General features: G+C 47.8%; 1 protein-coding gene across 3 annotated transcripts in view; it reads right to left on the minus strand.

Moving 5' to 3' along the window:
• Window positions 1-2,979: 2,979 nt before the first annotated feature.
• The window catches only part of LOC147882747 (uncharacterized), a 33,912-nt gene continuing 12,136 nt past the window's right edge, over window positions 2,980-24,755 (minus strand). For all 3 annotated transcript variants that reach the window (XM_087400877.1, XM_087400879.1, XM_087400878.1), the window contains 2 exons: window positions 3,732-3,826; window positions 2,980-3,616 (listed from right to left, as the gene is read on the minus strand). In XM_087400877.1, the coding sequence (XP_087257003.1) occupies window positions 3,797-3,826 (30 nt within the window). In that variant the 3' untranslated portion in view covers window positions 2,980-3,616; window positions 3,732-3,796. The remainder of the gene's footprint in view (window positions 3,617-3,731; window positions 3,827-24,755) is intronic.

Consider the following 24,755-nt stretch of genomic DNA (forward strand, 5'->3'; position numbering starts at 1 on the left):
AATTCTATTAGACACTCTCTTGGGAGGGTTTGTGACACTACCCAACTTTTGTTCCATGCCTGGGCATGACTCACTTGCTAGTTCATTTTCTTTTGCACAGTGGGCGGATGGTTGTGAAACCCTTGAGGACCTTGTGCAAATTTTAATTGGTGGATAGTAGGTCCATGTCGATGTTTATGACGTTAGGTTGGACTCAAACGAAGAGGCTAAGATAAGGATAGGTATGCAAGGCCAATCTAATTCTCATATCTAGAACTCGCCATTTAGAACATTCAGTAGCAAAGCCCATCAACAAGTGACATGGGCATCCACCTAATGGCCTCGTTTTTTGGGAATTTCTTTGGGCCTTGCACCACCACACTCTATGCGAGGAGGCCAATCACAATGAAGCGGTAAAAAATTCACATGGTTTCTTAGCACAATATTTTGACCAAAACAATATGAAAAATGAATGCAATGGTTGGCCAAACATTGGTTGGTGGGCAAGATGTGTGAATGCACGGACAACAAATCGTAGACACGTGCTAGGAAGATAAGGGCTATCGGGAGCCTATAGTTTTGAACCCAGACTTAGAGCACTTTCCCATGCATAAAACAAAGAAGGTGCACTAAAGTGAAGCTTTGTTCTAGTACAATAATTGAGACATGCAAAATCAAGCAAGGTGGATGGCCTACACCAATGTGTTGGCCTCCTCACAGCTTGAAATGAAGGTAGCTTGTGATTTCACGCCTAACGTCACCCAATCTTGCATGCTAACGGAGATTTTTTGCTCTCCTAAAGCTAAACAAATAACAAGATCACCTAAATTCGAGTGTCCCACTTTTCATAGTAGAGCATTTGCCCTGTGTGGGAATGTGCTTTTAGGATTAAGCCCTAATGATATGGTCAAAAAGAAGTTTTAAATGGAAAAACTAATTTTCCATGTTGAATATCATATTGTTTGGTGAAAACATAAATTTTATGTCATTTTCAACCCTTAAATGCTTCACAAAGTCTTTTTTCCTCAAGTGTTGATTGGTTTTGTGGGAAAACAAGCGACAAACCATTATGGTCCTACCTTTTAGAAGTTATAGACATCTTGGAATATGTACTAATATTGGTCTATGTTTTCAATGGTGATGCATTATTTTTATAAGACAAGCTATATGATTTTCATGCGTATATATAAGTTATGGAGTGGTTTGTCTAGTATGTGTATGTAGTTCCAAATTTGTTATCTTGGATTTGCTATGTTGATCCAAGTGTGATCTAGTTGTGTCCCATAAGGTGATGTAGTCTCCTTGAATTGCACCTTGGAATTGAAAGGATTCATGATTTGCTCTAGGGTTATGATCACGGTGTTTTTTGAGAGATTTCAAGATTGGAGTCACCTAGTAATTTTGTTTGGAATTATAAGAACCTATTCTATGAATGAACATATTATAGTTCTTTGATGGGGGTCTTTGTATTGTAAAAATTATGTATCTTTTGTTTTGCACTATCATATGAGCTATTTTATTTCTATTACCATAATGTGTAAATTTTTATATGTTTTTAGTGGTGATGAATTTTTGTGTCAACATGCAAGTAAAGTGATTATTTATAAATTCAAAATTATCCGAAAAAATCTAGATTACAACTTTTAACTTAGTCCCTTGCAAGTAGATAATGCTTGAATTTATGGATGTATTGTGTTTCATATGTCTTTCTTATATCTTGGTAATGATCTAGTATTTAAACATTGTATGAGAATAGTATATTTTAAAATTTTGTTTACTTTTACTCTAAATTTCCATTTTGATTCATTTGTTAGTCTTTCCATTTCTTTGGGAACATCTTTTTCTATGAAGCAAGGTTCTTGTTTAAGTGGTTCAAGTAAATAAAGGTTGCTTAATTTTTTTACATGTGAAATTGTTGTGTATGCAAGTTCCATGTGTATGAACATTCATTGGTGAAAATGTTAATTTCTCCATAGTAAGTCCTTGTGCTTTGTAACTTGTTCTAGTTGTAACTTGTTGAATTGGAAATTTAGAATGCTTGATCTTAATGGACCAATTTGTACTTCTTTTGTAATTCAAAATATTAATGTAAATTTTGATTTTATATTCGTTTCATATGCATCCATGTTACTATGTCTTGTTTCGTTTCTTATGTCTAAGGTTTAAAATTCTATCCGTATGAAGTCTTTATTGTTGTATTTGGACATAGTTATGAAAACTCCATTTGCACCATTTACTAGTTCACCTTGTTGGTTAATATTTCCTCAACATAATTCAATGAACATTCCTTATTTTATTTGTATTATTGTTCTTAGTCTGTATGTCGCTTTGAGGTTTTCTAAATTCTAGAAGAATGATATGTGCTATCAGTAAATTAATCGATCGTTGTATTGTGTTTATTTGTTAACATATTGCAATTTTAATGAAGTTTGTTAAGTATAGATGTTGTGCAATTTTAATGAAGTTTGTTAAGTATAGATGTGGAAAAGTATGATCTTGTGGTGGTTTATAGAAGCAAGGTTTGTTCACATCTATTTGTTCTTTTGTGTGGGTGCATTTCCTTAATGAGTTTAAAGCTTCTACAAATTCATTATTATTTTATATTGTTGTTTGTTTAGTTCATAGCATAGTTGTTTTTATTAGCCAGTCTATGTTTGCCATTGTTTATAATGTGTCTTTTTCTAGTTGAAATGGCCATGAGTCTTTTATTGGGTTTTCTTGATAGAAATCTCCACAAGAAATAACGTCAACATTGCCAAAGTATCGTGTATGATTTCTTTTGAACATTCTCATGAAAAGGTCTACAAAGTCCAAAGCTCGTCTTCCTATTAATGAAATCTCATTAAACACTAGTTGTCCTTGTTCATAAATAAGGGTCCATGTGTCCACTTTGTCTCTTAAGAATTACATGAAAAGTGACATGATATGCTTCTATTGCCATGATTTCAATATTTCTGAAGCTGAAATGAACACTGATAATAACAAGTTAAGTGTCTCTCAAGTCATATTTCATAGAAATTTTATCATTTCCTAAGCCCTTTTTCAAGGGAAAAGGGCATTTAGTGACATGTACCTAGATATTTTAGGAGCTATGCTTACATTTAATCTTGGACTCCCACCAAATTCCTCTCTATACGTTTTTTGCCCAATTGGATTTTACAAATTTCAGATAATACCTTATATCTTGCTTTTGTCCAGCAATTATCCGATGCTTTTTTCGTATCTTATATGGAACAGTGTCAATATCCACTAATATGGAAAGATAGCTATGCCCATACTTTTACAACTAAAGAAAGCCTATGCTCTATGATATCTTATTATTTTCCTGTCAGAGTAGCCTAAACAATTTTCCTCCCCTTGTAAACCCATAGGCACTAGCCTTGGTGATCAAAGTGCTACAATAAAATTGCAAGGTGAAGCACTAACAGCTATGTATTGTGTGTATCCTGAATTCAATTGCTGACAAGCCCCTTTCATATCCGCGAGAACCGTGTTGTTGAATTAAAAGCTATAGGATATTACAAAGCAATGCATGGTCAGCAAGCTATCCGCAATTTCCATTAGCATAGTATGTTTCTGAGCTTTGAATGCCATTTTGGACAGAGAAAGGAATCCGCATCAAGATGGAGACTTTCACCTGAATGCAATAATTGGTATAATGAGGGTTTCTGCATAAAATTTTGGCAACATAACCCCAAAAGACAAGCTTTTTAAGCTATAGCAAGTAAACAGAATAGTCCAAAAAAAAAAACCTTTTAGATGTCAAAGACTTATTGCTTGTGCCTGATTTGATTTAGAATTTGAAGTTCAAATCACTTCATTCACTTGACTTCAATGCTTCAGCTTTCTGCAAGAAAATACCACCACCATGGTCATGTATAATATACATACCTTGATGTTAAGATTGTACTTCAGCATTTATATGAATCCAAGAATATGCCCAAACTCATCCTCTAAAAACAAAACATAGTGCAGTTTCAATCTCATGCTAGTCACTCATAAGGTTGAAAACCATAAACTCCATCACGCATAGGTCCAGACATCAGTAAGAAAACGATACACACATACACTTTTTTTGTGTGTAAAAGAAACTTTTCATAAAAAGAATGTACATTCATAGCTGTCCCAGAGTGGAACAGCTACTACTCAAAACTAGAAACAGTAATAAAAGACTTCCAATTGGGCCTGAAGGGAATAAGCATCCTGAAGAGACCCCGAAGTTTGCGCGCACGTGGGATATGATCATCAGTAAAAGAAAAGTAAAAATTGCAAGTAGGGACCTCACCTAACGCCACAAAACCACAAAATATCAATAGAATGCATACCCCCCAAATAGCTTCATCGGCACTCAAAAATGAACATATGAAGCTTCAGTGGGTTCACTCAGACCTCCTTGCCGCTCTGCAATGCAGTCAATGGTGAGGCACTTTATGCATTGATCCTAGAACATAAAACTGCCTTCAGGATAGAACGTGGGCTTTATCAATTCAAAGTGATGGCATTTGGTCTAACCAATGCACCTGCAACTTTCCAGGCCCTAATGAACAAGGTATTGCAGCCTTTCCTCTATAAATTTGTGTTGGTATTCTTTGATGATATATTGATCTACAGCAAAACAAAAGAAGAGCATTTATTGCATGTCCAACAAGTATTGGAGGTATTGAGGACACACCAGTTGTATGCCAAATCAAGTAAATGCACTTTCATGGCTGAAGAAGTGGAATATTTGAGCCATATTGTCAGCAGTAGTGGCATTAAGGTGGGTCCCAGCAAGGTAAAGTGTGTAAAGGATTGGCCTATACCTCAGAATATCACCCAGCTGAGAGGTTTCCTTGGTCTAGCATCATTTTATAAAAGATTTATAAGGCATTTTGCCAAATTGGCAGCTCCTCTCAGTGATCTTCTAAAAAAGAATGCTTTCCAATGGTCTGACAGTGCCAATAAGAGCTTTGAAGCATTAAAGGAGGCATTAACTTCAGCGCCTATCTTGGTATGTCCTGACTTCTCTCAACCTTTTATAATTGAGGCTGAAGCTAGTGGAAGGGGCATTGGAGCTGTCCTAAAGCAGAGTCATGGAGTTATTGCCTTTGAAAGTCGGAAATTGGATGACAAGGAGTCAAGTTTCCACATTTATGACCAAGAGATGTTGGCAATACTTCATGCAATCAAAAAGTGGCACCACTACATTTATGGCAGCCATTTCAAGGTCAAGACTGATCGTAAGACTCTCATATATTTTCTATCTCAGTCTTCTCTATCAACCAAGCAAAGGAGATGGCTATCCATTGTGCAAAACTATGACTTTGACATAGATTACAAGATGGGCAAAGAAAATATTGTGGCAGATTCTCTTTCCAGGATATGGGCTTGTACTTTGTCATCTATTACTGAGGTTTATAAAGATTGGATCCATGGCATTCAAGAAGAGTATCTCAATGATCCTCAAGCAACTGCTATGTTCCAAGACTTGCAAGATCCTGACAGTCAGCAGTATCCCAATTTCAAGTTGCACAATGGGCTCTTGTGGTATAATGATAAAATATTTCTTACTGAAAATTCCTCCTATAAGTTGCTAATCTTGCAGGAATTTCACTCGTCTCCTATGGCTGGGCATATAGGCCTCAACAAGACGTATGATAAGGTAAAACAGAGTTTTTACTGAAGGGGCTGTGGAAGGATGTTCTTGCTTATGTTCAAAGCTGTAAGCCCTGTCAACAAAACACGGAGTTGAATCTGAGACCAGCTGGTCTACTACAACCTCTACCTATACCTCAAGGTAAATGGACACATATCAGCATGGACTTTATTACAGGTCTACCAGTGACCTCTAAGGGTTGGAACAGCATCTTTGTGGTTATTGACAGACTTACTAAAGCTGCCCGCTTCATTCCTACTAAGACACAATTTACAGCTTCCAAGGTGGCTAAGCAATTCATGGAGAATGTGTTTAAATTACATGGACTCCCTTAGGAAATTGTGAGTGATCATGATGCTAAGTTCATGGGGCATTTTTGGCAAGAGCTTTTCACTTCTATGGGAACACTTCTTACCCCAAGTATAGTAGATCACCCTCAAACTGATGGACAAACAGAGAGGGTTAACCGCTGGTTGGAAGAGTATCTAAGGCATTTTTGCTTTGAGACCCAAGCATCGTGGGACCAATGGTTGCATCTAGCTGAGTTTTGTTATAATACCACCAAGCACACTTCAATTGGTATGAGCCCTTTTGAAGCCATGTTTGGTTGTAAAGCTCATGTTCCATCAACGCCAGCAAGCCAAGGATGATTTGGCTCACATGACTGCTTTATTACAGCAATGTAAAGATAATATGATAAGGGCCCAAACAAGGATCAAGGATTATGCTGATGAGTATAGAAGAGATATTCATTTTGAAGAAGGGGATTATGTATTTCTCAGATTACGTAAGTCTAGGCATGCTTCTTTGAAAGGTAACACCAATGTTAAACTTGCTCATAGGTATTATAGACCTTACAAGGTTTTGAGGAAAGTTGGGGAAGTGGCTTATGAGTTGGAGCTTCCACCATCCTCTAGAATACACAAAGTATTCCATGTATCACTTCTCAAGAAGTATTTGCGGCCTAAGGAGCAAGTTATGCAAGAGCTACCTCCTATGGATGAAGAGGGCTAGATTGAGTATATACCTGAAAAGATCCTTGGATTTAGAGATCATGTGTTGAGTAACAAGTCCTACATGGAATATCTTATCAAATGGAGAGGTCTACCTGATAAGGAGTCTTCTTGGCAGCCATCTATAATTGTGGAGCAGTACCCTCAATTGCTTAGCTGAATTCTATGGCCAAAATTGCATCTTTATGAGCAGATCTGATTTTCTCTTGCTATATGCCAATATGGACATGTTGCAGCCAGCATTCGCTATCCTTTCTCAGATCAGCATGTCTTACTGGATTTTATGATCAGATCTGTTATATTGGACAGCATAGCTCTGCCACCCGGTTGCTTGATTTTTGGGAATATTATCTGATCCATTTACAGATCAGCATGCCTACAGGGAGGTATTTGACTGAGAAACTTCATTGCTCAGCTGATATGACCAGAATTGAGCTGTTTAGGTTTACAAGGAGCATTGTATGTCCAGGTTACAGCCTTTTCAAATTTGAGGACAAATTTCTATTTGAGGAGGGAGGATTGTAGCAGAGGGTTACTTTTTACTTAGGCTAAAGTTAGTAGAAAGGCCTTTATTGGCTTGTAAGTGTTTTTATCCTTTTTTTAAGGGGATACCATAAGTTGCCACGTGGCATCCTAGGAGGTAATCCCATAAGCAATACTGCTTTGTACTACCCTGGGCCATACCTATATAAGGGCTCTAGTTGTACTTGGCAATTCATTCATGACTTGTACTTCATTACTGAAATAGAATATACAGCAAGAGTTCAATACAAAGCTGAATTCTAAAAAGGATTGACTTCCTCCTGTCCTTGTGCAGCCCCTCACAAGTGTTGAAGAAGTGAAAGGAAAGCATGAAGCTGAACACGAAATGAGAGAATGCTTGCTTGCTTATAGAATGAAGAAAGGTGAGGTCCATACGTAGGCACCTCTACATGAGCCACCAAGCTCCACAATCATCTCCTCAATCATCTCCTCAATCAGCTCCTAGAATCTCTCAATCATCCTATGTGGCATCTACCACCACCTAACAGTGCTTATGGGCACCTAACTGTGCCTCTAGCACACACATAGAACCCAAGGTGTGCCTGGGGCATACACCTTGAGATATCCCATCAACAAGTCCCTGTTGAAAATCCAGCCCATGATCTTCCTCTCCTACCCTTTTCCTAAACATAAGGTACTACACTACTTTAAACTTTCCTGCAAATTCTACTAAACTTAGTAGTGTTTAATGTTAGTTAGGAGCAGTCCTGTTGCAGCGCCTCTTTTGCAAGCCCATGGATTCTTGCTTTAACAGCTGCCCACATGGCAGACTGTGTGCTGCCCATGTGGCAGCCTCTGCCCTTTCTGTGTGCTGCCCATGTGGCAGCCCCAATATCCCCTAATCTACCTCCCCCATGCTCTCCTCATATGGGGGCTTACAGTTGGGGAGGTGACCTTTCCAACACCCCCTCTCACCGACACATCTCGGCCCAATGCCAACACGTTGATGACGATGTTCTCTTCTTGGCTTTCCATCCAGTGGCTCCTGCTCCACCAGGTCTGGTTCTGCACACCATCCTGGTACACAAGTCCATCTCTAGTAGCACCTCCTGGCACCACCTCCTTCAGTCACGTTCCCGTCTTCGAACTCGAGCAATCCAGCCATCACAATCTTCCAAACGTCCCCCTTATAATGAGTGAACAACCTAGAGTGTTCTAGGCACCATGCTCTGAGGGTCTGTTTCAACCCGTCCTTCCTTTAGCAAAGTCTGCAACCAATGATTTCCAGATAACCTGGACCATGAACTCTCGCTGAGTTCTCAAGCAGGTACTCTTCTGGCTTCAGTACTCTTTGTCCATCACCTTCTAGCAATCTGTGTCCGAGATTTGAAGAAGCACCAATACTTCCCCTTCTGCCTTTGAAGAAGGCCAATTCCTTCCAATCTCGTATCACTTGGGACAACTGAAGAGCAGAGTCTCTCCACAGCATGTTATAAAGGCTCAAATGCAAAATATCAAGTACATACCAGACTATTGTATTGCCTGTGTGTTTGCTCTGAAAGCAAACCCTGTACTTCAATGAGGCACCCACCAAGAGCATGTGTAATCCTTTACTATCCCCTTTTGAAGTACAGCATCCATCTGACCATGAGACCCTAGGGCCTTCCATGGAATCCACCCTCGTGTTAGTGTCAACAGCCACGCACCTGGAAGGTACCAAGCGCTCCATGCTGTCCTTCATCTTCACAAAGGCATCTGACTCCTCGTCGACCCACATCTCTATGTCAGACATCCTCATTGTGATTTCTTGGTCAACATATATGACCTCGGTAACACTCGGTGATGTCACCAGGAACAACTCTTTGATCACCACATTTGCTTTGGCCTCTCCCTCTAAATCTAAGTCGGACTCCTTTTTATTTTTTCTTCTTTCAGCAGTCCTTTGCAAAATGTCCTGGCGTATCACAGTAGAAGCACTTCTTCTTCCTCCTCTTGGAAGTCTCCTCGTCATCAGAGTCGTCTTTCTTGGACTTGCCACCCTTAGGCTTGCCCTTTCCTTTACTAGCGTAATCCTTTGCCAGCATCGCCTTGTCGTCTTTGTCCTTGTTATAGAGCTTCTCTCGAGCTTCCTCCTGTAGCAGTAGTGGACCCAACTCCTCAAACGTCAGAGGTTTGGTCCTTTGTCCTGCTGTCACAATCGCAACAAAGCTCTTGAAACTCCGAGGTAGTCTCCTCAGTAGCCAAATGGCATGAGTCTGTCTTCTGACCAACTGCTGCCAACTGATCCCTCACCACCTTGACCTTCGTCAAGTGGCTATGTACCATATCTCCTTCTTCCATATCAAGATTGTAGAGTTGATGCTGAAGAAGCAAAATCCGAGAGGTGTTGTCCGTCTCGTACAGATTCTTCGGAGTGACCCACGCCTCTACCGACGTCTCGGCCATCTGGATATGTGGAAGAACAGAGTCCGCCATAGTCCCTATGATTAATGCCAGGGCATGGGCATCTCTGTCTTCCCAAGCTTCGAGCTCCTCTCTGTCTACTTGTCCTCCGGCTTCGCCTCCACTCCCGTGGTTAGCTTCCGCAACTTCCAAGCCACTAAATGACTTCGGATCTTCACTTTCTAGATCAGGTCGTTGGTCCTGTCTAGTTTCCCAGACTCTTCAAAGTTAGGGATAGTGAATGAGAGAAAACTGGGGGAGGAGGAAGGGAGAGCAAGGGCTAAAGAGGCTATTGAGGTCGACATCTTTGCTATTTATACCACACAGCAAAGTCAACCAAACTCAATTTTCAGTAGACCAGAACTTTGAACACACCTAACTGAACCTAACTCACCCTCCTTCTCGCAAGGGCACAATCCTCCAGTCGTGGAAGTCGATTCCCTAGAGCTTCTGAATCAAGTAGGAGGCTCCCCCACCTGTGAGCCTCCTACTTGGGCTCTGATACAATGTTAGAAATGACCCAACAGAGGGTACGCACAGTGGAAGACTCATAGTAATGCCCAGGAGCTCACACTGTGTGTGTGTGGGGTGTGGAATCACAAAGTTCTTAACTTATGTGCATAAAATAGATGTGCAGACTCATCAATAGACAATGAACCAGCCAGATAGAGAAACCACCAAAATAATATATTTCCGTCCAAAACTATGGACACAATACAAAAGAGATAGATCCAGAGTCCCACCAATGGTGTGGTCCTCTGATCTTACCACAAGGTACTTCTCCTATCTGCTGGCTATCTCTAGACTCGAGCCCCCGTGCTCCACCTCGAGTCCTAGTTTTTGAATTAGGGGGTTAAAAAATGCACCACGTGGGTATTAACTCTAATATATATACATTAGAACAAGGAATGGAGCAGCTGCTCCGTGAGCTCCCCCTGCTGCCCGCGGCTCTTGTCTGCTCCATCCGCTGCCCCCTCCTCTTCATCGCCCCTCCTCCCTGCCTCGCCCTCGCCCTCGCTCTTTATCGCCCCTCCTTCCTCTCTGCTCTGCCCTGCCCTCCCCGCTCCACCTCTGCCCCCCACCTTGCCCCCGCCCCGCGCCTCCTCCCCTTGCTGCTCCCTGCCCTGCCTTCTCCCCTGCCCTGCCTTCTACCCCGTGCCGCTGCCCCTTGCTCCGCCCCCCGCCCTGCCTTCTCCTCTGCTCCACCCCTCCTTCCGCCCTCCTTCCGCCTCCTTGCCTTCCACTCCCCCTCCTTGCCGCCCTGCACTTCCTCCCGTCTTTCTGCCCTCCTCCCGTCAGTGCACCCCCCTCGCCACTCCACCTCCCCCCTCCTCCTCTTCTCCCGCCTCTCCCGCCCTCCTTCCTCCTCTTCATTTCTCCTCCTCCTCTCCCTCCTTCCTCTCCTCCCCTCTACTTTCCCTGCCGCCCTCCCTTTCTCTCTCCTCCACCTTTCCGCCTCGCCTCACCTCCTCGTTCTTTCTTTTCTTTTTCATTTGCCTCCCTGTAGCGGGAGCTTTCGTGTTTGTTACGATGAAAGAAAATCTTGGTGGCAACCTGTGGTCTGGCCAGAGGGGCTCTATGGCAGCACCCTCGACTCCCACAACCGTCAAGGTTCTTATTTCCCCAACTGACAAGCAACAGGTACAATAGGTAGTTTAGTCCCTCCAGGACAAGGCGCTTGGCAGAATTGTGGGCCTCACGCCTACACGGAGACAGGTGCGAGAGTGGATCCAGGTGAGCTTAACATTAGAGGGCGACCACATCCAGGAGGTCACCATCTATGGACTAGGCGTTTTCCTCATCGAGCTGAGCTCCCCTGACACCGCCTCGACACTTGTGGAGCAGAGCCCCATACTCCTTGGCCCGCACCTTGTCTACCTCTTTCCTTGGTATCATGGGTTCACAATGGAGGACATGGATACGACACACGATGTTCCACGGTTTTCGGTTACACTCCGTTTCCTAGGGCTCCCCAAGGAGTATCGAGCCATCCTCCCTTCCATTGGCCGGGCATTTGGCACGATGCTAGAGTCCCTGCCAGAGACGACCGCCTCCGTTCTAGCAAATGATGGAGTCCCCAGGATCAGACTGGTGGTGGAGAGCCCGGAGTCCCTCCCAAAGTTGATCCTTCTCGAGACCCTGGAAGGGGGCACACTTCGCCAGAGGGTGGAGATCTCCGGGTTACTAGGCCAGTGTCTTCAATGCAAACAGATGGGCCACCTCGCCAAAGATTGCCCCCGTGGCCTCCCTCGCGTGCCTCCTCCCCCTCCTCCACAGAGTAGGCAGAGTCAGCAGGCCCGAGTTCAGCGCCCTCTCAGGCAGGAGCAGCAGGAGTCTCAGACCCCATGGGTTACCCCCTCGAAAAAGAATTGTACACAGGTTAAAAAGAATAAGAAAACAAGCAAGTAGGCCCGCAAACGCCGCAGACAGAGGGCCAACCACAGGGAGAGGAACACGGTTGACTGAGAGGCCTCGAAAGAGGAACAGCAAGAGCCCCCCCCAAAAGCGGGAGCCTCTGCCATCCAACCGATCCTCCAGCTTCGGAAGTCTAGCCTCTGCGCCCACCCTTGCAATAGCAGAGAGCCCCAAGAGCTCTAGATGCGGCGATGGCAGAAGCTGCAGTCGCTAGCCCGACGAGGGCTGCGGAGGAGCCAATCTAGAGCCCTGGCAAGCCTGATCAGCGGAGGGGCTTGAGGTCACCCTTTTCCCTCCTCCTCTTCTCCCCCTTCCTCCGATGATCTCTCACCACCCGCCCCCCGCCCTCTGTCCCCCGCGTCTCGACCTCTCTCTCTCCTGCCGCTCCCCTCTCCGCTTCAGTAGTAGCTTCTTCCGCTTCGATACCCCTGCCATCAGGCAAGGGAACGACGACCGCCCCTTCTGCTGCCTCATCGCAACAACAGATCCGCTTAGAGAGGGATCCTGAGAGACGAGGCTCATCCCCCCGGCCAGCAGCTCCCAACCTCCAGCTTGGGCGTCCCTTACCACGGGACTTTCGAAGGTTAGGACCTTGGAACTATCTGGAGATTCCGGACTCATACCCTCTACCATTGGAGATCACGCTCATGGTCCTTCAACCCCGCAAGGGGGGCTTGATCAATGCAGTGGGATCTCAGACACACCCCATTTGGAGATTTTTGTTTGCCTCCACAAGGTTGGAGAAGTGGTCCCTGGACGTGTTTGATGCTATTTTGGGTAATTAGGTTATGCTCATGATGGACGAGTGGATGGGACCACAGGGACTAGATATTTGGTACGCCCATGGCGCGGAGGTGAACTTTCAGCTGAGCTTCACGTAGGAGGAGCCGATGTGTGGTTTAGCGACGGGAGTTATCAGATTGCCGATGGAGGCAAAGGTGGACCAAGCACACTCCTCGCCCCTCCAGACGTGTGCAGATTTGTTCGGGGTGGAAGCCTCCTTCATGATGAAGTGGGCACGGAAGATCGGTACTGAGCCGGTATCCACCCTAGTATGACACCGCACAAACACTGACTACTCGCCCTCCAAACCCTCGGCAAAATCACACAAGTCAGTCTTTCTAAGACAGGCACCCACCCACAGGAGAGCCTTGTTCCCGACTCCCCTGTCCTCATGAGCTCAACCATAGTGAGTTTCCGACCACTTTCCAGTGGTACTTCACTAGGATCAGCCCCGCCGAGGTCTCCCCCAGAAGGGGATTCGCATCCCAGAGGACCTCTTGCAGGACGAGGAGATTCAGCAGGTTATGGCAGAGATTTGGGAGCACGAGATGGCACCGAGTGAGGGCTGGGCCGCGTGGGTTGCCGATGCGATTCAAAAGAGCAGTATGGAGCTGCAGGCTCACGCCCTCAGGCGGAGGAAAACCCTTCAAGAGCACGAGTGGGCTTTGAGGAGAGACCTCACCTCCATCGAGAGGCTCAGGGAGCAGGACCCAGTGTCTCAGTGGCTTCATGATAGATTGGAGAGCGCTCGTCTCGAGCTTTAGGACACGGAGCTGCGGCGGGCTGAGTTCTCCTATCATTCCTCCCAACCTCATGGGTACAGCAAGGGGATAGGATGACGAAGCAGTTCTTTCAGACCATTGGGCCCCAATTGACTGACACACATCTACAGCATCTCCGCGACTCGCAGGGTATCATGCACACTAACCTGTAGGAGATTCTTGACATGACCACCGGTTTCTATAGCCAGCTCTTTCAGACAGAGAGGATGATCCCAACCGGTCTTGTGGCCCGAGAGCTAGTTTGGGATCACGTTCCAACAGTAGTCTCGCGGAACCTATGCAGCAGACTTGAGGAGCCTTTCACAGATGAGGAGCTCTGGGAAGCCCTCAAGGCTCTCCCGACCTAGAAATGCCCGAGGGAGGATGGCTTGACTCCGGCCTTCTTCCGGAACCTTTGGGAGATTATCTCCACCCCTTTCCGTTTAGCTTCCCTAGAGATTTTCGACACAAGCCTTCTCCCTCAGTCCTTGCGCAAGAGTGGATTTGTTTGATCCCGAAAGGGGGAGATAGATCAGATATCCGACAGTGGAGGCCGATCACTTTGCTTGATACTGCATACAAGATCCGCGCCAAGGTCTTGAGTTTGCGGTTACGGCCCCATCTTACCGACATCATCCATGACACACAGACTGGGTTTGTCCAGGAGCGCAGCATCCTGGACAACATCTTCACATTCTGGGAGGCAATGGATTGGTACAGGGAGGAGTCACAGCCACTTGCCATCCTTCTCCTGGACTTCGAGAAGGCCTATGACAAGGTGGAGTGGTCTTTCCTCGAGGGCACTATGAGGAGATTGGGTTTCTCAGACCGATGGGTCAAAGGAGTTTCAGCGCTATATGTCGGAGGACACACAGGCGAGGCCTTTCCTCTCTCTCGCTCAGTCCGCCAGGGCTGCCCCCTAGCTCCCTTCCTCTTCTTGTTTGTAGCGGAGGCTCTGGGCTACTACTTGAGGTCACAGGTGGCGGGTCTCACACGGTTGAGGCTCTCAATTAGACAGCAAGAGGAGCTCCTTGACTCGGAGTTTGCAGATGACACAGCCTTGTATGTTGAGGGCACCATAGCGAGTCTAGAGAGAGTCAGAGGCGCCTTGGCTATCTCTTGTGTCGGGCGCACGGATCAACTGGACGAAATCCATAGGCTTCTTCACGGGCTTTGTATTAAAAATGGCAGCGGAAGATGCAAACAAACTGAAATTATAGAACCACACAGAGAACACTAGAGATAACAAAATGTGCCACAACTGATCTCCTGTAACTCAGCCCTTAAACCAGGGCAGCAACTGAAATACAAGATATCTTGAATAAGATAAGAAAACAGGAGCTGCAGGAGAGGCTGAACTGAAGCAGAGGAAAGGGAGCACAAGGAGGCTGCAGAAGAGGCTAAGCTGAAACAGCAGAAGGGGGGCACAAGAAGGCTGCAGCCTGAGAGCACGGAGGCAGGAGAAGCCTGAAGCGAAGAGGCAGGGGCCTGGAGCGAAGAGGCTAGAGGAGCCTGAACTGAGGAGGCAAGAGCCTAGAGAAGAGGAGGCTGAAGGAGCCTGGGTGAAGAGGCAGGAACCTTGGAACAAAGGGAACTGTAGAGGCCTGTGCGAGGAGGCAGGAGCCCTAAAGAGGGAAGATCTGCTGCGGGAGTGTGGGCAGCCAACTGAGCAGCTGAGAAGGGGCTTTGAGGGGATGGTCAGGAGCAGGCTGTGTACTTGGGCCTTGAGGAGCTGCAGGGAGTAGTAAGGCAAGTGAAGGGAAGGAGTCCCTTTTATAGGGAAGGTCAGGGGGGAGTCGGCCAGATTGCCTAGACCGACCAGCCTCGTCGGTCAGCCAACTGGGCCGACCAGCTGGTCGGCCAGCCTACCCCCTCTGGCCCCCCTTGCTGCGTGGGAGCTGGTTGGCCAGCCACCCCTGGAGATGCCTAGTCTCAACACCCCCTCTCAGCTCCAGGGTGTGGCACAAGACCCAGAGAGCTGGTATGACGTTGGAGAAGGGGAGGAGAAACAGGTTTGGTAAATATGTCGGCGACGTTGTCGGAAGTGGTGCTGAATAGGAGCACAATGGTACCGTCAAGAACCTTCTCTCGCGTGTAGTGGTACTGAATTTCAATGTGTTTTGTCCGAGCATGGAAAACCGAATTGCGAGCAAGGGCAATACAGCTTTGATTGTCACAAAAAAGTGTGGTAGGAGTGGGTTGCTGAAAACCACAATCGAGAAGAAGGCGCCGAAGCCACACAGCCTCACAGGTGGCACTACACATAGCCCGATACTCAGCCTCGGTGGAAGATAGGGCGACCGTGGGTTGGCGTTTACTGGACCAGGAGATAGCCGCAGAGCCAAAGGAGAAAACATAGCCCGTGGTAGAGCGGCGAGAATCGGGGTCGCCAGCCCAATCGGAGTCACTCCAACCTCGAAGAGTGAGCGGGGAAGGAGAGGAACCACCGGCAGTATATAAGAGCCCGAAAGTAGAGGTCCCCTGAAGATAGCGGAGGAGACGTCAAGCAGCTTGCCAATGAGAAAGCGAAGGGGTTTGCATGAAGGTACTGAGGGTGCCGACAGAGAAGCCGAGATCCAGTCGAGTGTCAAGTAGCCAGAGAAGAGATCCAACAAGCTGGCGGTAGAGGGAGGCATCAGGATAAGCAGTGGACCCAGAAGCAGAGAGTTTAGAGTTGGGATCCATGGGAGAAGTGATGGGCCGACAGTCAGCCATGTGGAAAGTTTCGAGGAGCTCGTGAACATTGCGTTGCTGAGAGACAAAATACCCCCTCTTAGTCTGCCAAATCTCAAGACCCAAGAAAAAATGGAGAAGGCCCATATCCGTCATCTCAAATTCAGTTTGAAGAGCAACTTTAATGGCAAGGATATGATTGGTATGACTCCCAGTAAGGATTAGATCATCCACATAAAGGATGATGAAGGTATGAAGCTGTCCTTCATGAAAAAGATAAAGATTGGGATCAGCCAGAGAGCGAAGAAGTCCTTGGCGACAGAAGAAGGTATCAATACGCTGATTCCAGGCCCGAGGAGCTTGCTTGAGACCGTAGAGGGCCTTGCGAAGGCGACAGACCATGAAAGGAGAACGAGAATTAATGAAGCCGGGTGGCTGATCCACATATACCTCTTCATGAAGATCACCATTCAAAAATGCAGATTTGACGTCCATTTGAAAGATGGGCCAATGATGGTGGGCTGCAAGAGCAAGGATCGTTCGGATGGTGCTCATCCGGGCGGTAGGTGCAAAGGTCTCCCCATAGTCGATGCCGGGTCGTTGGGCATAGCCTTTAGCCACCAGCCGAGCTTTATACTTGTCGACAGAACCATCAGAGGCGTATTTTGTTTTGAATATCCACCGGACACCAATTACGGAACGGTGTGAGGGACGAGGAACAAAAGGACATCCTGCTCACGGAGATAATGCGGCAGCGAGGATCATAGAGGCGATATCCAGTGGAGACGGAGTTGTAGCCTACGAACAAGAGCTTGTGGGACTTAGGATCAAGCTTTCCACGATCAGATTTAGGAATATGAACATAAGCATCACAGCCAAATACCCGAAAATGGGAAACATCGGGCTTAGATCCATAGTAAGCCTGATAAGGGGTCATGCCTGGGGTTGCTGATGTCGGAGAGCGGTTAAGAGTATGGATGGCGGTCATCATGGCCTCGGCCCAGAGAGACTGAGGGAGTTGACTGTGAGTTAGCATGGTCCGAGCCATTTCAACGCCGGTACGATGTTTACGTTCAACCACGCCATTATCAGAAGGGGTACCTGTGTTGGCAAATTCCCGTTTGACACCATGACTACTCAAGAACCGATCAAACTCGAGAGAGGTGAACTCACCACCTTTATCAGCACGAAGAATTTTGAGAGAGTGATTGGATTCTTTTTCCACCATGGCTAGCCAGGTCTGGAAACGACTGAAAGCCAGATCCTTGTGGGAAAGAAAATAGATCCATGAATAGCGACTGAAGTCATCAACAAGGAGCATGTAGTACGAGGCTCCCCCCAGTGACATAATCTGCATAGGGCCACATAGGTCGAGGTGAACAAGACTAAGCGGAACGGTGGCACGGCGAGAGGCATGATGGGCGAACGGCTCGCGATGTTGTTTGCCCAATATACAAGAGGGACAGAGACCTTGGCGAGTGCCGACGTTAGGGAGGCCGAGGACAAGCTGATCACGGAAAGCACGATGGAGAGCATCAATGTGTAGATGACCAAACCGATAATGCCAAAGGTCGCCAAGAGAGGTTCCTGTAAGGGAGGGAAGGGCGACAAGCTTGTAGATACCATTAGTAGAATGGCCGGTCCAAACCGGCTGTCCAGTAGCACGATCGCGGATGGTAACAGAGGCCGCTTCAAACTCAACCTTCATATTGTTTTGACAAATCTGATGAACCGAAAGGAGATGAAAGCCGAGAGACGGAACATAAAGAACACGAGAAGAGTGTTTACCCCCTTTGCCATCAGGAATAATATCAAGAGAGCCCTCTGAATGAACAGGAATAGAGTGCTTATCGCCGATGCAGACACGACCAGAATGAGGAGTGAGATCCTGGAGCAGCGAGGAGGAGGGGGTCATATGCCGAGAGGCCCCACTATCAACAATCCATTCACGAGCATCGGAGCTATGGAGAGCCAATGACTCTGTTGCAGGAAGGGGTACCGAATTCAAGAGCTCAAGGTGAACAAATGCAGGAGTGGGGGTAAGGGAAGCATCAGCCGCAGCGGCCAGGGGTGCGTCAGCTCGTTTGTGTTTACGGTAGGGACAATTGTGCCAATAATGGCCAGGAGTGCCACAGTGATTGCAATTACCTTTGGGAGCAGGACGGTCACTGGTGGAGGGATCTGAAGGAGATGAGTTATTGGCAGAGGACGGGGCATTCTTGGATCGTGATTTGGGACGGTGGGCCACAAGAGCCTCAGAAGAACCATCAGAGGTTTTAGTGAACTGTTCCTCCTGATCCATCATCATGGGGACAAGTTCCTCCCAAGTGATGGTGCTGAGGCGGCCAGAGGTAATAAGAGAAGAATAGAATGCTGCATATCGACTGTCAGTAATAACATGAGATAAGAGAGTAATAGCCATATCTTCGGAGGAGATAGCCTTGCCTGCATGGAGAATGTCCTGATGCATGCTCTGCATTTTGTTGATGTGGTCCCGTATGGAAGGGGAAGTAGCCGGATCGAGGCGACGAAGCTGAACTTCCAAGGAAATACGTTTCATGGGAGTGACGCGAAGATACATGCCATCAAGAAATTCCCAAATAGCACGTGCAGAAGTAAGATGCTTGATATGATTGAGAACCCCTGGTTGACAATTGAGAAAGATGAACGAGCGTACACGAGCATTCAATTTATCCCAGATAAGAGAAGCATGTGGCTCCTCCTCAGGTGACGGACGAGGGATCCCGGGATCAACAAACTCAGCAAGATCATAAGATTCCAATACAGACGCCATCTGAATTTTCCAAAGAGAATAGTTGGTCCCATCTAACTGCCGAGCATCTGGAAATGTAGGAAGAGTGGGAATACGTACAGGCTTGTCAGACTCTTGAAAGAAACTGGACATAGGGGAAACGCGAAGATCCGGAGTAGAATCCTTTGTTTCATCAGCCATAACTAAAACCAGGGAGTGGACAGCAACAAGGGGCTGAAGAAAAGATCAAGGTCTAGAACAGGGCTGCCGACAGGCAGCAAAAAAATATATATATAGGGGGGGAAGAAGAGAGCTCTGTAGTCAGTGGGAAAGAGAGTTGCTGACGAGGACAAACTTCTTCAACTTCATCAATATAAGTTCCCAGATCAGAGAGTATCCTGGTGCTCTGATACCATATTAAAAATGGCAGCGGAAGATGCAAACAAACTGAAATTATAGAACCACACAGAGAACACTAGAGATAACAAAATGTGCCACAACTGATCTGCTGTAACTCAGCCCTTAAACCAGGGCAGCAACTGAAATACAAGATATCTTGAATAAGATAAGAAAACAGGAGCTGCAGGAGAGGCTGAACTGAAGCAGAGGAAAGGGAGCACAAGGAGGCTGCAGAAGAGGCTAAGCTGAAACATCAGAAGGGGGGCACAAGAAGGCTGCAGCCTGAGAGCACGGAGGCAGGAGAAGCCTGAAGCGAAGAGGCAGGGGCCTGGAGTGAAGAGGCTAGAGGAGCCTGAACTGAGGAGGCAAGAGCCTAGAGAAGAGGAGGCTGAAGGAGCCTGGGTGAAGAGGCAGGAACCTTCGAACAAAGGGAACTGTAGAGGCCTGTGCGAGGAGGCAGGAGCCCTGAAGAGGGAAGATCTGCTGCGGGAGTGTGGGCAGCCAACTGAGCAGCTGAGAGGGGGCTCTGAGGGGATGGTCAGGAGCAGGCTGTGTACTTGGGCCTTGAGGAGCTGCAGGGAGTAGTAAGGGAAGTGAAGGGAAGGAGTCCCTTTTATAGGGAAGGCCAGGGGGGAGTCGGCCAGATTGCCTAGACCGACCAGCCTGGTCGGTCAGCCAACTGGGCCGACCAGCTGGTCGGCCAAAGCCTGGCTGGTCGGCCAGCCTACCCCCTCTGGCCCCCCTTGCTGCGTGGGAGCTGGTTGGCCAGCCACCCCTGGAGATGCCTAGTCTCAACACTTTGAGGAGACACAGGAGATCCATGAGTGAGGGAGTGACTTTGGTTTCACATGGATACCACAGGGCCAGACAGCGAGATACCTCGGATGCCAGGTGGGTATTGACATCTCAGCAGAGCAGTAGATTGCCCCGGTCCTTGAGTGTGTTCGATGCAAGCTTCTCTATTGGAGCTCGGTCAAACTCTCCCTCGTAGGTCACACCTTAGTGGCAAACCTGCCTGGTATATTGCCTCCTGTTGGCACAGAGGATGCATTGGGCAGCTCCGACGGTTGGTATGAAACTTCCTTTGGGCAAGTTCAGATGGCACGAGGAACACTAGGGCTCGAGTAGCTTGGCAGACGGTGATCATGCCGCAGGCACTGGGAGGCTTGGGTATCATTGATCCGGAGATGCAGAGCAGGGCCCTTCTGGGCAAGTTGGTGGTTCGTGGCCTCACCCCAGGTGCCGAGTCTTGGAAGCTCCTCTTACAGACAGGGCTTCTGAGGAACACCCCACGCACTGGGGGACAGTGGCAGCCTTCACATAGATGGATCTTCTCAGAGGCCCTCCTTACGAGGAAGGGCTCCCCCTTGAAGAGGAGCCTCCACAGGGTTTGGCAGAGACTAGCAAGGGGCCTCATCCGTGCTCCGCCCAGATGCAGAGAGGAGTTTGAGCGCCAGCCCCTTATGTGGCACCTAGAGGTCAGAGATCAAGAGGGACGTATGCTTGGGCAGCGGACTCACATTGGCTGGACACAATGGGACAATGGTCCAGCAAGGTCTTTTGGTCGTTGGAGCAGACTACCTATGGAGGCAAAGGCGAGGCTTGACGCCCTAGCGCATTTGAGAGGGGCAGGGCAGCGGATGGGCGAGATTGACCTAGCCATTCCTGAGTCCTGGTGGGAAGGACTTCACATTTGGAGAGACAGCAGATGGTTGGGGCAATTTTCCCGTACTAGTGTTCCCTTGAGGATTTTGATGCAGCGGCAACATGCACCCCGGCTTCTTCCGCGTAGGACCTGGAGGCCTGCTTCAACCACTCACTGGGAGTGACCCTGAGATGGATGGGAGTCTTGATATAATACATTGGCAGATGATCAGAGTGGTAGGACGCTTGGGGAAGGAGTGGCACATTGATCCCAGTATCTCAGAGCACGACGCCTCTCGATGGCGCCTTTGGCTATGGGAGGATAGACCCCTGAGGGAGGTCCAGTGGGACCCAGGGAAGTGGTTCTGGCCCTCCAGGGGCGGCCTAGCTAAGACGATAGATGAGGTGCCTTTATTTTCCTACACCACATGGATTGGCAGGAGCCTTCAGATGGACTCGTTGAGGTGGACTCCCTCAAGGGAAAGACACTGGGTGACCCAGAGAGTGCCCCGTTGATGTTCGCTCCAGGTTTTGGATGCGGATGTGGTCCAGCTTGCGGCCGAGGAAGATTTCATACTTCTTCTGCCGAGGAAGATTTCATACTTCTTCTGGCTGGTAGCCCACGGAGGCTTGCCCATCGGCCCGTGGTTGAAGCAGATGCAAGTGGAGGGGCAGTGCGACTGCTGCTCAGATGGTGTCCTGGAGACTATCCCACACTGCCTATGGAGCTGTCGTAGCGCAGCGAGGATCTAGATGAGAGTCGTCAGAATCATGACACGCATGCAGAGCATACACAGAGACTACACCTGGGGGATGGTGGCTTGGTTGACAAAGGGAGGATACGCATTTTAGATTGATGAGATCTCCCTAGCCTACCGGATACAGTGTCACACCATTCAGAGGATTGCACTCCACAAGGCAGTCCCCCTTGACACCCTAGCTCCTCCTCCTAGGGAGGATAGTGTTTGGGAGGTGGTAGCCAGCATCACGGCTTGGAACATTTGCGTGGCTCGGTGCAGTCTTGTGATGGGAGAGCACCCGGTTCCACCCTCGGCTACCTTGGTTGCCATCTGGCAGGATATCATTTACACTCTACGGTCCACTTGGGAGCGCGGGACTCCAGGCTCCAGGGCGACTATTGAGAGGCGTGCTCGTTTTTACAAGGCTTGGCCTGCAGGTGTTTTCTACATCTTCACTCCGTGAGGGATTCGCTGGCTGTATAGTCCCCCCACTGGGCTGTTAACCCCAGTTCCAAAGATCCCCTAGGCAGTGAGCTGGGCTTCTCTCGAACAGGTCGGTTTTTCTTTCAGCCTTTTCTGGTTTTTTCATACTCAGCACCTTCGTGTACAAAATCTTTCAAGCATTAATAGAAGGTTCCTTTCTTTGAAAAAAAAAAAAAAGGGGGATCAAGTGTCCTTTACAAATACTTGAGTGGTCTCTCCCTTCGAGTTCAAATAAATCCAGCCCTGACTGAGTGACTTGGGAAGCAATCGAGAGTCAAAGATCTCCTCGAAGGCCAACCGCAGGGAAGTATGAATGCACTCCCAAAAGCACTTGAAGAAGGACGTTGTTCCTGACCCAAGCAATTCTATGATGGGAGGGTCTTGAGGCCCTCCAAGAGCTCACCATCTATAAACAGGGCTTCCACTTGCTTGCTAGTGCACGGGAAGACCAGTACAGAAGTGTGCACCTAAATTGAGTCCCTGGTTGCAAGAACTCCTCCTCTGATTGAAAGAGTTGTCAATAGAAGGAGGTGGCCATCTCAAGAATCTTCTCGGGGTCCGAGCAAATCTAGCCACTCTTATCACATAGATGCTAGAGCTGGTTTCCTGATGAGAGTGGGCTAGTGTTCTGGAAAACTGCCTCATCATTCGATCCTCCTGTTAGACCCAGTGCTCCCTAGAGGAGTGGTGGCAAAACTCTGCCCCACAGATCTCTCTGGCATGGATTTTAAGCCGTGCACTCTCATATCTGTCTCCAAGCGGGAGGCTGCATCTTGCTCTTGGAGTCTCTCTATGGCATGGATTTTAAGCCGTGCACTCTCGTATCTGTCTCCAAGCGAGAGGCCGGATCTTGCTCTTTGAGTCTCTCTGTGGATGCCAAGTCTCGTCTCAATGCTCTCTCTCGCTTCCGGAGAGAGTGCCGTCTTTGAATTGCATGTGGCTGTAACTCAGCATGCATCTGCTACCAATTGGCCCATCTCTCTGTGGGGAAACATTTGTCTGCTGCCACATCTCTGCAATGCCTGTTGGACGCCCTGCAACACATCAGGAATCCAAACCCCCTTCTAAGGGAGTCCACGATCGGGCTGCTCCAAGTGAAGCACCATTGGGGAGGGGGGAATGTCCTGACAGTACTGTCGCTGCCAAAATGCTCATGGCTCTGGCTCTAAGCATTGCCCAATTCTCCACGTATGATCTATTTAGTCTCAAGTAGTCCATCATGCCATCTTTGGCCGAAGGAGTATCAGCAGAGGCTGCCCAAAAGCCTAGAAAACTCTGCCTCACACCAAGGATCACGGCCACTAACCGTGAAGATGAACTACTCCCAAGTACCGTGCTCTAACAACGGCATCACTAAGAGGGAAGTTCCATCCTACTTGTCCTCCTCAAACTCTAGATTGTCAAAGTCTCCTCCCAACAAATTCAGGAGTCCACATTGGGGAGGCTCTTGGTAAGCCCTCTCCAGAAAGAAAACCGATGCTATTGACAAGCGTGTGCATATATGTTCAATATCCCGAACCTAGAGTCTCCCATCCTCAAACCAGTCCACCTCCTATGAGCTCTCTCAGATCAAACACATATGGGCCTAGAGTTTGGGCTATGGAAGTGCAAACACCCCCGCTTCTGTCCACTACTGGAGACCAAATCTCCGCAACTCTCCTCGAGAGGGGATGGCACTGTTGTCTGACGCTTGAAGTCAGCATCTTTGACTAATGACTTCTTCCTCATTCCCTGAGCAGAGATTGGATATGCCTGATTCTGAAGGGGGAAGACAGAGCAGATATTCAACAATGGAGACCAATCACCCTTCTAGACACAGCTTACAAGATTGGCTAAAGTCTTGAGTCTGCGCTTGAGTGTGCTTGAGACCCCACCTTCCGGATGTCATTCAAGAGACGCGTAACCGTTTTGTCCAGGAATGCAGCATCCTGGATAATATCTTCACCTTCAAGGAGGTAGTTGACTGGGCCAGAGAGAAGGCACAGCCTCTCGCTATCCTTCTCCTGGATTTCGAGAAGGCGTATGTTAGAGTTGAGTGGTTCTTCCTGGAGGGGACTATGCAGAGACTCTGCTTTTCAGAGAGGTGGATCAGAGGGATCCCAGCTTTATATACAGGCAGCTCCAACCAGGTGATCATCGGAGGCCATATAGGCGAGACCTTCCAGCTCTCCCGTTCAATGAGACAGGGATGTTCCTTGGCTCCTTATCTTTTCCTTTTTGTGGCAAAATCCCTGGCCTATTTTCTGCGTTCTCAGACACTTGGCCTTACAAGGATGAGGTTGCCGATCCGACAGGAGGAGCTCCAAGATTCGGAGTTCACAGATGATACAGCACTCTATGTTGATAGTTCTACAGCTAGTCTAGAGAGGGACAGAGGTGCATTATCCATTTATTGCGAAGCCTCCGTAGCTTGCATAAATTGGACCAAATCTGTTGGCTTCTTCACAGGCACGGAGGAGAGCCAGGAGGTTCGAGGCTAGGGCAAAGATTTTGGCTTTCGATGGATCCCGAAAGGAGAGATGGCTAGATATCTGGGCTGTCAGGTGGGCATTG

This window comes from Dipteris shenzhenensis, chromosome 29, assembly GCF_047967505.1.
Source record: "Dipteris shenzhenensis isolate YYH24624 ecotype China chromosome 29, Dip_SZ_1.0, whole genome shotgun sequence".
Lineage (NCBI taxonomy): Eukaryota > Viridiplantae > Streptophyta > Polypodiopsida > Gleicheniales > Dipteridaceae > Dipteris > Dipteris shenzhenensis.